This window comes from Gossypium raimondii, chromosome 12, assembly GCF_025698545.1.
Source record: "Gossypium raimondii isolate GPD5lz chromosome 12, ASM2569854v1, whole genome shotgun sequence".
NCBI lineage: Eukaryota > Viridiplantae > Streptophyta > Magnoliopsida > Malvales > Malvaceae > Gossypium > Gossypium raimondii.
In genome coordinates this window covers 50,361-67,463 of record NC_068576.1, presented here as the reverse complement: position 1 = coordinate 67,463, position 17,103 = coordinate 50,361, and the positions used below count along the sequence as shown (strand labels likewise).

The window sequence follows — 17,103 nt, the reverse complement described above, 5'->3', positions numbered from 1 at the left end:
CAATATTTCCTAGGGCTGAAAACCTAAAATCTATGGATGAAGCAAGTGATTTCCATATCAGAAAAAAAAACAAAAACGATTGAGAAGGAATAGATGAAAACGGATGAGAGTGGAAAATTTTGAAGAGAAAGAGATGGTGAAGAAATGGGAAAGTGAAGGAGAGAGGATTTAAATTTCCAACGATGGGGAAGGAAGGGGATTTGAAAAGAATGATGAAAATGGGCAGAGGGGCTCTTCTTTAGACGTGTTCATAGCGACGCCCGGCCCGACGGCCCGCCCGAAATATGGGAGGATTCGGGTAAAAATATAGGCTCGAAATATGGGTTTGGACAAAAAAATGAGGCCCGTTTAGAAAATTGGCCGGGCCTCGGCACCAATTTTTTGGCCCGGGCCCGGCCTGGCCCGAATATAATAAATATATATTTTTTATTTTTTATTTTTAAAATATTTTTAAAATACCTTTATATTTTTTATTTTTAAAATAAATTCTTGGTGTTTATTAAAAAAATGGGCCAGGATTGGGCTTAGGAATTTTTTCCTGGGATGGGCCTGGACAAAATTTTAGGTCCATATTTCGAGCCATGCCCGGGCTTAGGATGCGGGCCAAAATTTTTTTGGGTCCGGCCCATAAACACCTCTACACTTCTCCTGCCAACGGTAACTAGCTATTTAATACACTCATTTAATAAAGTGATAATTGAGTTGTTTATGTCTGAATATATTTATTTTTAAAATAATACTATTTACTATATCAAATATATAAAGAGTTAAAAAAGATAGTCAAAATTTGATAGATTAGTGATGTTAAGTGTGGTGACTAGTAAAGAGAAGCCTAAAATTTGAGACGTTATTGGGCATTTCAACCTAATATAGTAGAGGCACGCATCTTATATGGGTATGTTTGACTTTTTTTTTGGTAAGTTTTTCACTATATTTTAACCCAACTCTTCATTTTGCCTAAATAACTACTGTGTCAGAATTCATCTCCAACAAATGCTCGGACATGGGCATCGAGATATGGTCCTCCAAGAGTCCTCTAAATACATGCAATCCTAGAAAAAACTGAAAATACTCAAGTCAGATGCCTATGTCCAACACTTACACCCAAGTCCGAGTAACATAACCTTTTCATGTATTTGGAGGGTCATATGCTATACCCACGGCCGGGAATGTGTTGAACACGGATACTTCAAGAAAAATGAAAATTAAAGAAACATATGATGATTGCTTTTAATTTACATTATTCAGTTTGGTCGATTCCACAGACTGCTAAACTAGTAACCATATTATGCAGAAAGCGTTATCAGCATAACCCTATTGTCAAACGAATTCCCTGATAAGTAGAACCATGTTTAACCCGTACATTAAACAGAATTTTAACAATTTTTACAAAGGCACAATTGCTTAAACAATTTCACTAGAAATGAAGTTATATGGTCTTAGTTGAAATTTAAGCATTATATCCATAAAAGAAATATGGGTATCACGTTAAACTGGCATCTAATCCCCATTCATCTCAAGCTTTAGGGCATTAAAGAATGAATTTAAGCCATGGGAGAGTGCATATGAACATTAAAATTGAAAAGAAAAGATATTGGGATAAGAACATTACCGTGCAATACGATGAAGGGAATAGCGTGTCTATTTTGGATAAGAATCAGTGTAATAGAGAATATGAATAAGAAAGTAGTTGAATGCAAAAGGGAGGGCATTACTGGTGAAATCTTGCAGAGCCAGAGTTTCTTTCTTTCCCAAAGCATCCAACAAGAGCAACACAAAGACATCCATAGATTTGAAAAGACGAACCGAAACAATATTTCGTAGGGCTGAAAACCCAAAATCTATGGATGAAGCAAGTGATTTCCATATCAGGAAAAAAAAACAGAAACGATTGAGAAGGAAGAGATGAAAACGGATGAGAGAGGAAAATTTTGAAGAAAAAGAGATGGTGAAGAAATGGGAAAGTGAAGAAGAGAGGATTTAAATTTCCAACGATGGGGAAGGAAGGGGATTTGAAAAGACTGATGAAAACGGGCAGAGGGGCTCTTCTCTAGACGTGTTCATGGGGACGCCCAGCCCGACGGCCCGCCCGAAATATGGGAGGATTCGGGTAAAAATATAGGCTCGAAATATGGGTTTGGGTAAACAAATGAGGCCTGTTTAGAAAATTGGCCGGGCCTCGGGCACCAAATTTTTGGCTCGAGTCCAGTACGACCCGAATATAATAAATATATTTTTTATTTTTTTATTTTAAAATATTTTTAAAATACTTTTTTATTTTTTATTTTTAAAATAAATTCTTGGAGTTTATTAAAAAAATGGGCCAGGATTGGGCTTAGGAATTTTTTCCCGGGCTGGGCCTGGACAAAATTTTAGGCCCATATTTCGAGCCATGCCCGGGCTTAGGATGCGGGCCAAAATATTTTGGGTCTGGCCCATAAACACCTCTACTCTTCTCCTGCCAACGGTAACTAGCCATTTAATACACTTATTTAATAAAGTGATAATTGAGTTGTTTATGTCTGAATATATTTATTTTTAAAAGAATACTATTTACTATATCAAATATATAGAGAGTTAAGAAAGATAGTCAAAATCTGATAGATTAGTGATGCTAAGTGTGGCGACTAGCAAAGGGAAGCCTAAAATTTGAGACGATATTGGGCATTTCAAACTAATATAGTAGAGGCACGCATCTTATATGGGTCTGTTTGACTTTTTTTTGGTAAGTTATTCACTATATTTTAACCCAACTCTTTATTTGGTCTAAATAACTACTGTGTCTGAATTCATCTCCAACACATGCTCGGACATGGGCATCGAGATATGGTCCTCCAAGAGTCCTCCAAATACATGCAATCCTAGAAAAAACTGAAAATACTCAAGTCATATGCCTATGTCCAACACTTACACCCAAGTCCGAGTAATATAACCTTTTCATGTATTTGAAGGGTCATATGCTATACTCACGGCCGGGAATGTGTTCAACACGGATACTTCAAGAAAAATGAAAATTAAGGAAACACATGATGATTGTTTTTAATTTACTTTATTCAGTTTGGTCGATTCCACAGACTGCTAAACTAGTAACCATATTATGCAGAAAGCGTTATCAGCATAACCCTATTGTCAAACAAATTCCCTAATAAGTAGAACCATGTTTAACCCGTACATTTAACAGAATTTTAACAATTTATACAAAGGCACAATTGCTTAAACAATTTCACTAGAAATAAAATTATGTGGTCTTAGTTGAACTTTAAGAATTATATCCATAAAAGAAATATGGCTATTAGGTTAAACTGGCATCTAATCCCCATTCATCTCAAGCTTTAGGGCATTAAAGAATGAATTTAAGCCATGGGAGAGTGCATATGAACTTTAAAATTGAAAAGAAAAGATATTGGGATAAGAGCATTACCGTGCAATACGATGAAGGGAATAGCGTGTCTATTTGGGATAAGAATCAATGTAATAGAGAATATGAATAAGAAAGTAGTTGACGGCAAAAGAAAGGCCATTGCTGGTGAAATCTTGCAGAGCCACAGTTTCTTTCTTTCCCAAAGTATCCAACAAGAGCAACCACAAAGACATCCATAGATTTGTAAAGACGAACCGAAACAATATTTCGTAGGGCTGAAAACCCAAAATCTATGGATGAAGCAAGTGATTTCCATATTAGAAAAAAAAACAGAAACGATTGAGAAGGAAGAGTTGAAAACGGATGAGAGAGGAAAATTTTGTAGAGAAAGAGATGGTGAAGAAATGGGAAAGTGAAGTAGAGAGGATTTAAATTTCCAACGATGAAGAAGGAAGGGGATTTGAAAAGAGTGATGAAAACGGGCAAATGGGCTTTTCTCTAGACGTGTTCATGGGGACGCCCAGCCCGACGGCCCGCCCGAAATATAGAATGAATCGGGTAAAAATATAGGCTCGAAATATGGGTTTAGGCAAAAAAATGAGGCCTGTTTAGAAAATTGGCCGGGCCTCGGGCACCAATTTTTTATTTTAAAATATTTTTAAAATACTTTTTTATTTTTTATTTTTAAAATAAATTCTTGGTGTTTATTAAAAAAATGGGTCAGGATTGGGCTTAGGAATTTTTTCCTGGGTTGGGCCTGGATAAAATTTTGGGCCCATATTTCGAGCCGTGCCCGCGCTTAGGATGCGGGCCAAAATTTTTTTGGGTCTGGCCCATAAACACTTTACTCTTCTCCTGCCAACGGTAACTAGCTATTTAATACACTCATTTAATAAAGTGATGATTGAGTTGTTTATGTCGGAATATATTTATTTTTAAAATAATACTATTTACTATATCAAATATATAAAGAGTTAAAAAAGATAGTCAAAATCTGATAGATTAGTGATGTTAAGTGTGGTGACTAGCAAAGAGAAGCCTAAAATTTGAGATGTTATTGGGCATTTCAAACTAATATAGTAGAGGCACGCATCTTATATGGGTATGTTTGACTTTTTTTTTGGTAAGTTTTTCACTATATTTTAACCCAACTCTTCATTTTGCCTAAATAACTACTGTGTCTGAATTCATCTCCAACACATGCTCGGACATGGGCATCGAGATATGGTCCTCCAAGAGTATTCCAAATATATGCAATCATAGAAAAAACTTAAAATACTCAAGTCAGATGCCTATGTCCAACACTTACACCCAAGTCCGAGTAACATAACATTTTCATGTATTTGGAGGGTCATATGCTATACCTACGGCCGAGAATGTGTTGAACACAGATACTTCAAGAAAAATGAAAATTAAAGAAACACATGATGATTGCTTTTAATTTACTTTATTCAGTTTGGTCGATTCCACAGACTGCTAAACTAGTCACCATATTATGCAGAAAGCGTTATCAGCATAACCCTATTGTCAAACAAATTCCCTGATAAGTAGAGCCATGTTTAACCCGTACATTTAACAGAATTTTAACAATTTATACAAAGGCACAATTGATTAAACAATTTCACTAGAAATGAAGTTATGTGGTCTTAGTTGAACTTTAAGCATTATATCCATAAAAGAAATATGGGTATCAGGTTAAACTGGCATCTAATCCCCATTCATCTCAAGCTTTAGGGCATTAAAGAATGAATTTAAGCCATGGGAGAGTGCATATGAACATTAAAATTGAAAAGAAAAGATATTGGGATAAGAACATTACCGTGCAATACGATGAAGGGAATAGCGTGTCTCTTTGGGATAAGAATCAATGTAATAGAGAATATGAATAAGAAAGTAGTTGACTGCAAAAGAGAGGCCATTGCTGGTGAAATCTTGCAGAGCCAGAGTTTCTTTCTTTCCCAAAGCATCCAACAAGAGCAACCACAAAGACATCCATAGATTTGAAAAGGCGAACCGAAACAATATTTCGTAGGGCTGAAAACCCAAAATCTATGGATGAAGCAAGTGATTTCCATATTAGAAAAAAAAACAGAAACGATTGAGAAGGAAGAGATGAAACCGGATGAGAGAGGGAAATTTTGAAGAGAAAGAGATGGTGAAGAAATGGGAAAGTGAAGGAGAGAGGATTTAAATTTCCAACGATGGGGAAGCAAGGGGATTTGAAAGTAGTGATGAAAACGGGTAGAGGGGCTCTTCTCTAGACGTGTTCATGGGGACGCCCGGCCCGACGGCCCGCCCGAAATATTGGAGGATTTGGGTTAGAATATAGGCTCGAAATATGAGTTTGGGCAAAAAAATAAGGCCCGTTTAGAAAATTAGCCGGGCCCCGGGCACCAATTTTTTGGCCCGGGCCCGGCCCGGCCCGAATATAATAAATATATATTTTTTATTTTTTATTTTTAAAATAAATTTTTAGTGTTTATTGAAAAAATGGGCTAGGATTGGGCTTAGGAATTTTTTCTCGGGATGGGTCTGGACAAAATTTTAGGCCCATATTTTGAGCCGGGTCCGGGCCTAGGATGCGGGCCAAATTTTTTTGGGCCCGGCCCATGAACACCTCTACTCTTCTCCTGCCAACGGTAACTAGCTATTTAATACACTCATTTAATAAAGTGATAATTGAGTTGTTTATGTCTGAATATATATATATTTTAAATAATACTATTTACTATATCAAATATATAAAGAGTTAAAAAAGATAGTCAAAATCTGATAGATTAGTGATGTTAAGTGTGGTGACTAGCAAAGAGAAGCCTAAAATTTGAGATGTTATTGGGCATTTCAAACTAATAAGAAGAGGAGTTTCGATTTGATTTATTTCTCCACTAATACTCAATATGATTTAAATAATATTTTTTGTTCGTTCAATAAATATAATTTTTTAATAATTGTATTTGGAAAAGTTTATTCGTTCAATAAAGCATTTGGAAAAGTTTGGCACACTTCAATCTGGTGTATCATGAGAACTAGCTGTTGTTCGTGTTCAACATTGCTACTAAAGTTAATTGATAATTCACTGTTTTCTCGCGTAAGTCTTCTTAGGATGTGTCAACTGATGGCCTTTTTTTCTCCAACAAGCTTCATATTCTCCTATGCTTATTGATGCCTGCAATTGCTTACAAGCCTCTTACAATCGTTAATATGTGTTCACTGCAGTTCATAGAGAAAGCTCCCAAGGATGTTGTCCGTGGGGCTCAGGAAAAAGCAATAGAAGCAGAAGAGAAGATTAATCTGACCAAAAACCGATTGGCTTTCCTGAAATCAACTATTATGCTTTCGCAATTGGCTCCATATTGGTCATATTTTCAGTCTTAGCAAAGCTACACGTCCTGTTGGGATGATCTGCACTGTTTACTCATTTATGTCACTATAAACTCCATTTCAACTGTTCTGCACATTCAACCTTTAGAGGACTTTGCAGTTTTCTGTTGTGAGAAACATATTATACCCAAAGTTCCGCACTGATAACGTGAGCCCAGAACGCAACTGGCTTGGTCAGATAAGAAGGATAGAGCAATCCATAAATTGAGTGGAATTGAAATGCCATAATTGTGCTTTCATTGCTTAATCGAAGTTACAACAAAATATTAAACCTTGCTCATTGTTCTTCATTGTACCTTTATTCAGGTATTGATTTCATTGGTTTCTTGTTTTGGGTTCCAATCTTCCATAGATTTAAGTAGCATTTCTTTTATCAAATATTATTGGTGTGGGAGAATGGAAGATGATGGGTTTCTATTACTCAGTGTTAGCATTGTATATTTGCAAGATTTAATCTCTCTAATGTTTGGCGTCTTTTATGCCTCGGTTTGAGGCGTGACATGAATACTCGTGGATTCTTTTACTTTTCCTATACTAACATGTTTAGGAATTTGAATGAAATTGTGTAATAAAATGTGAATTAGGATTAAGTGAATGAATGTATGGAGGTTTCCATGGCCTTCTAGATTTGGCATGTTACTTTTTTTCTTTGGACAGTTAGGATATATTGTTTTTTTGGGTAGCAAGAATGGTCATGATGAGAATGGAATTCACAGCAATTGTTCCATTTTCATATGTATATCATCGTGGTCTAATCCGTAATTCACAAGTAAGTAGAGTTCCTAAATTATGCTACTATATAGATGCCCATCTTAAAGTAGAATTTTTTTTCTCGAGTCGTGCTCCCATTGCTCTAAGACTCAAGTTCTACCTAGTATTTTTGTAATTTCTGTTGAGCAGAATACTTTTCCTCTCTGTTTTTAGTTGAGATATATTTCTTTTTGCTAATATGTTCGGTGGGTTTTTGTCAAGGTTGGTTACTGAATCATTATGGGACTTGGGGAAGGGTTTCTAAGTTTGATTAGTTAAATTTTGTTTAATTTTTTAAAAAAAGTGAATTTTTTATTTTTAATAAAACATTAGTTAAAATATTAAAATTTTAAACATTGCAAGAATACTCACAATTTACATGTATTTGATATTTTTTAAAATTGTAATGAATTATATTTTTTTTTATTTTTTAAATATTTTAATATATTCAAGTAATAGTTAAAAATATTTTCTTTTACAAAGTAAATTATTTTATTATGATGATATTTATATATATAAAATCAATTAAAAAAATAAATAATAAGATTTTTAAAAGAATGACAAATCTCAGACTTTTTGTTTTTTTCTTTATAAATCCTTTGTCTTCGCCTGTTCATCTCTATTTCTTGTTTCAGATACACTTGAAGCAAAGCAAAAGGGGAAGTAGGAGGGTTTTGAGGAGAGTGAAAAATAGCTAATCCTGCTTCATCGGAGAGTGAAGTCATTCTGAAAATACTATTTGGGTCAGGAGGTTGCTCCAGTTCCCACCATTTTTTATCGATGGAAAAAATAAAGCTTCCAATTATTTATGGGAATTGTAAGTCACCTCTTTTTCTTCATATGTTTTAACTTGGGGATTTTGATTCTTTCATGACAAGGCCTGGAATTTTATCTTCTGCAATTGAAATGTGTGAACTTTAGGTATTATGGGGATGGGCAGCACCTAATATATACTTCTTGGGATTTGTTGGGGTTGTGAGGTTTGGCAATATCCGTATCGGTGGACTTTCTGGAATTTACAATGCGCATAATTATTGTTTAGGTTGGGTTTGAAGTTCTTTTACTTGTCTATTTTGTGTTCATTCTGGAGTTCTAATGGTAATTGTTTATTTAGTGCAAGTGAGTGTCAAATATGTTATATTGATTCTTATTTAGGGTGGAGAGTTGAAGCTTTGAAATTGAAATGAATTAGCCTTGAAATTGAGCAGGACACCATGAAAGGCCACCTTATAATGACAATACTTTCAGGTCTGTATCATGTCCGGGAGTATGATGCTCACAAGCTCATGCACCTAGAGGAACTGATTGATATTTTCCTTTCACACGATTGGCCGCTCGGCATCACTGATTATGGGAACTGCAACAACTTGTTCGCTACAAAAAAACATTTCAAAGATAAGGTAATTATAATCAATTGGTGGAAATGCGATGTGAAAGAATGAAAATCTTCATATCAAGCGTATTCAGTTTTTTTGTTGACCCTTACTGGTTGCTTATTGGTTGAAACATATTTCCTAAATCCAGCAATTTACCTTCCGAATAAATTTTAAATTGTTTTGTACAAAGCTACTTTATTAAAAAAAAATTGAGTGTTATTATGGAATTTTTTTAGCATTTTTACTTTTTTAGTACCATGAGTTTTGATTAACTGATGATTGTAGAAATTGATTGAAATTTTCTGTGTAATACACATTTTAATCATTATAGTTTATATAATATTAATTATATTAATTAAGACCAGTAGACACCAATTGGCATTTTCCTGCTGAAAGGGGAGAGCAAAAGAACCTTGGGGCCAAAAGAAGCTTATATGATATAATATGAAAATTTAAGTGTGAAATGTGATTGGAGAGAAATTAGAAATAATTAGGGAAAAAATTAAGAAAGAAAGAAAGAATAATTGCATTGACTTTTCTTTTTGGTTCGTGTTTTCCAAAGTCAAATAATTTTGCCTGAAAGTGTTCAAAATGATTCACTTCAAATCTACCAACAAATTTGGTCGCCGCTTTCCCTTCTCCTACCCCGAAAAACCCGTCTCTTCGCCGCTCATCATCAACCATGGACTCTCAATTCCCCGCCGGCGGGACAACCCCAAGGCGTCAGCTACAAATCCAAGGTCCACGCCCAACCCCACTCAAAGTCTGCAAAGACTCCCATAAAATCAAAAAGCCGCCTCACCCACCACCCCACGCTGCCGCTGCTTCCATCCCACCACCCGTTGCTGCAGATCAACGCCGTCGGGAGCCGGTTATCATCTACGCGGTCTCCCCCAAAGTCATCCACGCCAAAGAATCCGAGTTCATGTCCGTCGTCCAACGCTACACAGGACTTTCATCCGGCAACTTCTCTGGCGATGGTGACGTATCCCCGGCGGCAAGGTTGGCAGTGACCGAAAAAGCGAGTCCGAGCCCGAGAGAGAAAATAGTGGACTCGGGATTTATGGGAGAAGGTGGGATGGAAGAGGCTCTGATTCGGACACCGACAGGGATACTTTCGCCTGCACCGGAGACGTTGCCGGCAGTGGCGGCGGGGACCTTCTTTACGCCTGCTTCGGAAGCGAGAATGATGTCGCCGTGGCATGAGTGGAGCCCGATGTTACAGGGAAGTGCGTTCATGCCAAGCCCTTCTGCATTGCTTTCAGGGCCTTTAATTTCTTCTCCAAATTCCGATTATTTTGCTCAAATTTGGAACTTTTAGCCATTCTTTTTTAATATCTACATCAAATTTTGGCTCAGCAAATTTGGAGATTCCATTATTAGATTCAGGGGCTTCTTAAATTGTAATAATGTTGTTAATAATGTCTTAATGTACTAACTTTTTTTTTCATACATAGCATTATAAAAAGACGAAGAGTTAGAAAAATTAGTATAGGATGGTAAATTTGTTTTGCAAGAGATTTTGTGTCTTTTAATTGTAATTTTATTTTAGTGGTATTTGGATTTGAGTTTTAATTGTAAAATTTGGTAGTTTGTTGGATAATGGAGACTGATTTTTCATTTTTGTTTTTGTTTTTTCAAGTAATTGAATGAGGATAACAAGGTGAGGATTTGGGCCAGGTTGGTTCCGTTCAACTTCATTTGCATACCTGATACAATCATGGGGGGTTTGGTTTATTTATTTATAATGATTGTTCATCTTCACTCACTGAAATGTGTAATGATATGATTGACAGCCTTTATTTTGTTGTATTGCATTCCTGTCACATTAATTGGTTTCATTAAAATTAGTGATACATATCATTGAACACAAATAATTCCCCCTTTATCTGTTGGTCCATTTCTCGGTTCTTATGTCGGATGCTTTCAATTTTCCAGAAAAAAAGCCTAGCCTAACACACATACACTTTTCTTCGACATATATATAGATGTGAATGCCATTTGCAGAGAAGCATGAGATAGCCAGTTGTTAACACACATATACACTTTTCTTTGACTAAATATAGATGTGAATGCGATTTGTTAATCAAAAGGGGAGGGACCAGAAATGTCTGCTATTGAGTAAATGACAATGTTAAATAATAGTAAAGATTGGTACAGGCTTCAATGTTGAAACCAAAACTCCCAGGGTTCAAATCTTCAGGGAAAGAATTGAAAGGCCCACAACTTCTTGTTGGACGTGGTGTGGGTATGTTTTTGGCACCATTCGGCACTTCTCCCACGTGCTCCAGGTGCTTCTCGCGCACTCCAGGCGTTTCCGGAGCTGGCTGGACCCTTCTCCTCCGTTCTGGTGCGGCCTAACACGGACATGAGCCTGATGTGGGCTGGTTGTGCATACCTCGCCCTAGTTCACTTGGTTTGGACCCTGTGGTTCACAAACCTTAGAAAAACAAGCTTAATCAAGTAAGCATGAGCACTTCTGTTTTTAGCGCTGATTGAGCTAGAGCTTTGAAAACAGAAGTCAATCAAGCTCAAAACGAGTTTAGAGCTTCTTACTGCTTGAGAGGGGTTGAATCGATTACACTCCTAATTCTGACTGGAGAGAAAAATACTACTTTCTGCACAACCAAGAGCTGCGGCAGTAACTGTGGTGAAGAACAGGTTACCCGTTCCCACTGGAAAAGTGACAACCCTTCCTTTCTCCAAATGCATCACAGCCCTTCCAAGTATATATGGCTCTGCAACCTCCAACATACAAAAAGCAATCTGGACAAATGTTGGGATGCCAATACTCTCCATTGTTGCTAGAAGAAATACAGCATTCATTACAGTTGCAAACATTCTAGTAAAACAAACGCAGCAATAATACAAATAAGAGAGAAGATTACAGTCATCGCATAAAAGAAATTTCGATGCATAACTAATTCTTTCTTTCAGTTATTCTTTTATAGTCTATTAATAAATGAGCTGATTCTTCCTATGTATAAAATAAAATTTCCAATGTCTTTTGCTACTATAACATAAGAAACATCAAATAAAATAAAACATTTACCCAAGGCCCAAGAAGATCCATGAAAAATATGATCCCCCCGACACAATTGCAACCTACAACAAGTACCTAAAAGGATTTAGTCTCCTTCAGTCAGTAAGCCCATATGACAACCAGCAACTCTTTCTTGCTAAGCAACTTCCTCCCAGTATTTTTAATACCTTCATATGAAAGCATTTTATCAAGTAATTTCAAGTCAGCTCAACTTCATTAATAAGTAAGATTGATACCATTTTAATTTGTAGTATGAATACCTTATCCTGCTCAAACTTCTTTTTGAAATCCACCCAAATAAAGCAGATATCTTTGTTAGCAATCTCCAATAGCAATGCATGATCTTCAATCTAAAGGTTTAATCATCCCATGCTTTCAATACAAAATTGATAACAATTAAACATTATATTGCAACAATACACTTGCTAAAACTGAAAAAAGTCAACCAACTTTTAAAACGACTAGAGGAGAAAGAAAAAGGGACAAAGTATATAAATGGAAGAAGGGGCTTCAGACTAGCCTCAATGCCCAAGTGCATCACTGATGCAACCTCCCTTGCAATAGCCATCGTAATCTGTATCCAAGCAGACACTTCTATATTATCAAGAAAAGAAGATACAATACACAAGCTAAAACAATTATTCGCATCAAATCAAAACCTTTCTGTCAATGTTTTGAGAGTGATCTGCAAGTGCTTCTCCACTTACTTTAAGCAAAACCCTTCGCCATATATAAGATGGCTTGTCAACCAATTGCATTCCAAAGGGATCCATAGACACCGTGTGATTATGCCTGCTAAAACAAGGTGGTCAAAAACATTGATAACCAAATGTTTTCAAGAATGTTGAAAAAAAGAAATGGAGGGTCAGAGAGAAATTCAAGCAGCTGTTCAGCAAACCAAGGTCAGGTGGTTAAAGAATCCACTATACAACTTCAACCACAACCCACGTGTATGAATCAAGAATTTCAATTCAGTAGCTTTAAGAAGAGGAATGAGAGATTGAACGCTCAAGCATGAAAGATTATAATAGCATCCTCAATATACCAAAAAAAGAAAAATGTAAGGATAATCAATAATTCTGATTCATTAACCAAAAAATCACACAAGGAGAAAAACAGAGTCTCAAGTATCATATATGAAGGGGATTCCTAAAATGATTTCTTATGCACGTGAAAGCACCTAACAGCTTAGCTCAAGACCAAGAATCGTTAAGATAAATTCCACATCCCTCATATACCTTTTCAGAAATGTATGAGCACAAAGACATGTACATTGAATGAGTTGTTATGCACTGCTAAGATGAGCACAAAGATATGTTTGACACCATAGTACATTGACCAAGATTAACATACAACAAGATTGGTTTTGGACATCCAACTGATACAACATGGCTCCAAATACTATGTTAAATGTGCTTGAGAGAATAATTTGATTATTAGGAACAAAAATGACAATGTTGTACACAGTTAAAGTCCACCATAAAATGCTAGCGTCCTTGAAACAATAATTCCATATCACTTTTACATAAGTCATGGTAACAAGTGCAAGAATTTTGGAATTTCCACTTTCTCCTCCTAACTAATGCCCACTTGTTATCAGAACTATAATAGAATTACCAACATAAGTACATAAAATTGAACTACTACAAGACCCAAAGGTTAAGTGAAATCCTACCACTTCACAGAAATTTTCACAAACATCGAAAAGACATAAGCAAAATTGAAATAAAGCATGCTTACCGATGCAGTTCATGAGGTCTGAGAAGAAGCCGAACAGTTGATAACCAACCGTCTAAATGAGCTCTGCTGACTTAAGCTATCTTGATGACGGATTTTTACATTTGTACGATCCAAAAATGATGATGAACCTGAAGAGATTGGACCAAATGAGATGATGGCTAGAAAAGAAGTGGAGACTGCCCCGATAAAACCGGGACATTCTTTTCGGTACTAAAAAACGGGGAATTTAATCGCTACAGAACAAACTGCGCTGTGTTGGATCAAATTTGTGCCTCCAAAGGTTTTTGTACTTTCTTTATAACCGTGTTAACTCTTATACACCTGGTAATCTTAAACAGTGACACATAGTAAAGCTGATATCATTATAATATTATAATTCGAACTTTATAAAAATATTTAAAAAAATTAAAAGTATATATCTTCTAATTTTATTTTATTTTTGTAATTTTTATTTTTATTTTTATTTATGAAGGTTTATGGTTTTAAATTTTTTTACATATACTTTTAATTTATTATTATTTTTATAAAAGTCAAATTATGACATCAGCATTATCACGTGTGACTAACTAAAACTACCATGTGTATCAAACTTAAAACTATTATAAAAAAGTATCAAAACTCTCAACGGAATGAAAATCTAAATACCAACTTTGGAACAAAAAAACCTATAACTACGAACTTAGGAGAAGGTACCAACTTTGAGGTATCTTGAGTGAAAATTTATGTTTTTGTAAATTAATTGAGTTTATTTTTTAATTTAATTATATTATCTTCAAATTGTCATCTATTAGTAATTAACAAAACTCCAACAATAGAAGGTTTTGTTCTCCCAATAGGGGTTTTGCTCCCCATGCTCTACTAAGAGCCAATGTTTCTTAAAAGGATGCCTAAACAATCCTAGTTCACAGAGTTGGGAGCACCTCAATTGGTGATGATATGACTTGCAAGGCTCATGAAGGAGGTGTCAATATAGGGTGTAATATTAATTATGCAAATCACTTGACATGCATGTAGGGAGAGACTCGAATCACTAACCTAAGGCATATAAGCCACTTGCTTGTATACGTGAGTCTCCTCCCCCCTCTTCCGGCATAGGTCAAGTGATTTACATAATTAATATTACGCCTTATACTGACACCTCTATTGTGAGTTTCGTAGGTCATATCACCACTAACCAAGACACTCTCAACTTTACGATCCAGGCCTCCTTAGGCAACCTCTTAAGGCACATTGGCTCTCGAAAGAGTATGAGGGATAACCCTCCAGTAAATGACGATAACTTCTTTTGTTGAGGGTCCAACTAGCTGCTCGGTGGATAACATTTCAAAGACTTCTCTTGAAGGAGTCAACCCCCATCAACAGGTTATTATCAACTTAAGATTAAGCCCATTTTTATTCTTAGTAAAGGCCTCAACGTAGCTATTCTTAAAATAATTGTTCCGAACAATAGTTGTTCTACAGTTGTTCTCAATTGGAGCTTTTCTACTTTGTAGTTGTTTTGAACTATGGTTATTCTCATTTGTAATTATTCTTGAACAATAGTTACTTTAAACAACAATCATTTTAAACAAGAGCTGCTCTTTCGAAAGAGATATTAAGTAATGTAACATTGATACTTGTTCTTTGAGTTTAATATTTTTATTATATTATATGTATTTATATATTTTGAACATTTAAATAATTGGTAAAACTATTGTACACATCCTTGTACTATAGTACATTGTATATTTAGGTCTTTATATTTTTAAAACGAGTGAACATGTTATTGTACATTAAGAAAATGAGCAATATGATCATTTTGTAATAATTCAAAACAAAAACAAAAAATATTGTCAATTTTATAAGTTGGATCAAATTAAATATGGTATTAGTTTAAAATGTGACATTGTTATTCACTCAACCAATTATTGTAACATCTCGATATTTCGTGTAATTGAATGATACTTTTCAGAATATTAAATGATATTTTCCGGGAATATCAATAGTAAATTTTCAAGAGAGTAAGTAATTATTAATTAGATAAAGTTACTAGAGTTCAACTTAACACCGTGAAAGGAAAATATAAGTAGCAATTTTGGCTAGAGACTAAATTGAGTTTAAGTAAAGTTTGAGGATGTTAGCTTTCATTTTCAATTGTTTTAATATAATAAACTTAATTATAAAATCCCTTAATCAAATTTGTATAAATTATTTTAATCTTATCGAAATATATTTTCAAGTATTACAAACTCAAAAATAAATTTTCTAAATGACATAAACTTTTTAAAAAAGTTTTTGAGAATTACCAAGTCCTTTAAAATTTTTCTAAGCCACATTTTTTAAAATGTTTCCAAGCCATATTTTTTAAGGTTCTCAATCTTGTCTCGAGACACAAGCATGTTTGTCTTGAGATAGACCAATATCGAAGCTAAAAATGTTTCAAAAGAATCTTGTCTTAAGGCAAAAGGCATATTGTCTTATGACTAGCCAACAACGAAGCTAATGTATGCTTTAGGTGAGCCTTGCCTCGAGACAATTGGGAAATTGTCTCGAGACATGCCTATTGTGTCTTGAGACCTCAAGCTCCAACGATCATAGTTGTTCTTCGTTTCTCAAGACAATGGTTATATTTCTCGAGACATATTGTTACAGGTTGCATTAAATGCGCAAAATAAATTCTTCCAACGACTAGAAACACCCTCCAACGGCTCCAAACGTCCAAAACTTAGTTAGAGGGTATATATGTAAGTTAAGAACACTTGAAGCCACAAGAGAAGAACATCCAAGTATTGTAATCAAGAGAAAAGCCTCAAATTCTTTATTTCTTCATTTCCTCTTGTACATATCTCTTTAGGCGCTTATTGTTAAATCTATTTGTCATTCTCATTTCAATTCTTTGAGTGAGCTGAACACTTTTAAGCACACACCTTTTGTAATAGCCCGTTTTCCAATTGTGTCAAAATCAGTAGTTTCAAGACTACAAATCCAACGAGTGAGTCTGTAAATATTATTATTTAATATTTAAAAGTTAAATATAGTATTATAATTAAATTTTGAATTGATAATATTTTTTATTTGAATGAATAGTTAAGTTCAAGTGAGTTGTCTTTAAAGTCAAGTGGTTTTAGAAAATGAGGTATCGGGACCTCAATTCTGTAAACCGAGCTCGTAAATATTTTTATTAAATATTTACAGAGTGATATATAGGGGTATTAAATTTTGGTCTGGAAATTTTATCGTTTAAGTAGCTAATTAGGTAAAAAGGACTAAATCGTAAAATTTAGAAAAGTTGATTTCTATTAATTAAAGGTGTCAATTAACTAGGGAAGCTTAATTATGTGGATTTAAATGGTAAATATACCATTTGATTCTTTAGTGGACGGTTGTGCCTAACATTTAATTAATTTTCATGCTATTATATGAAGAGCAAATTGGTAATTATTTAAATAAATTAAACAAAGAAAGAAAACGAT

At 34.9% G+C, this 17,103-nt stretch overlaps 1 protein-coding gene and 1 long non-coding RNA gene across 7 annotated transcripts; one reads left to right on the top strand and one right to left on the bottom strand.

Annotated features, from left to right (window-relative positions):
- Window positions 1-9,347: 9,347 nt before the first annotated feature.
- On the top strand, window positions 9,348-10,488 carry LOC105762565 (protein MKS1). Its single transcript, XM_012580317.2, has one exon. It carries the CDS (start codon window positions 9,551-9,553, stop codon window positions 10,187-10,189), a length of 639 nt encoding a protein of 212 aa, XP_012435771.1. The 5' UTR covers window positions 9,348-9,550; the 3' UTR covers window positions 10,190-10,488.
- Window positions 10,489-10,851: 363 nt separating this feature from the next.
- Window positions 10,852-13,949, bottom strand: LOC105762566 (uncharacterized). Of its 6 annotated transcripts, none has more exons than XR_008192134.1 (6): window positions 13,652-13,949; window positions 12,619-12,703; window positions 12,172-12,485; window positions 11,921-12,078; window positions 11,425-11,710; window positions 10,852-11,308 (listed from the first exon to the last, which is right to left on the bottom strand). It is a non-coding gene; the product is annotated as an uncharacterized LOC105762566 (long non-coding RNA). The 6 variants fall into 6 exon arrangements; XR_008192131.1 differs by having other exon boundaries at window positions 10,947-11,308; window positions 12,571-12,703; XR_008192132.1 differs by having other exon boundaries at window positions 10,947-11,293; window positions 12,571-12,703.
- Window positions 13,950-17,103: the final 3,154 nt, after the last annotated feature.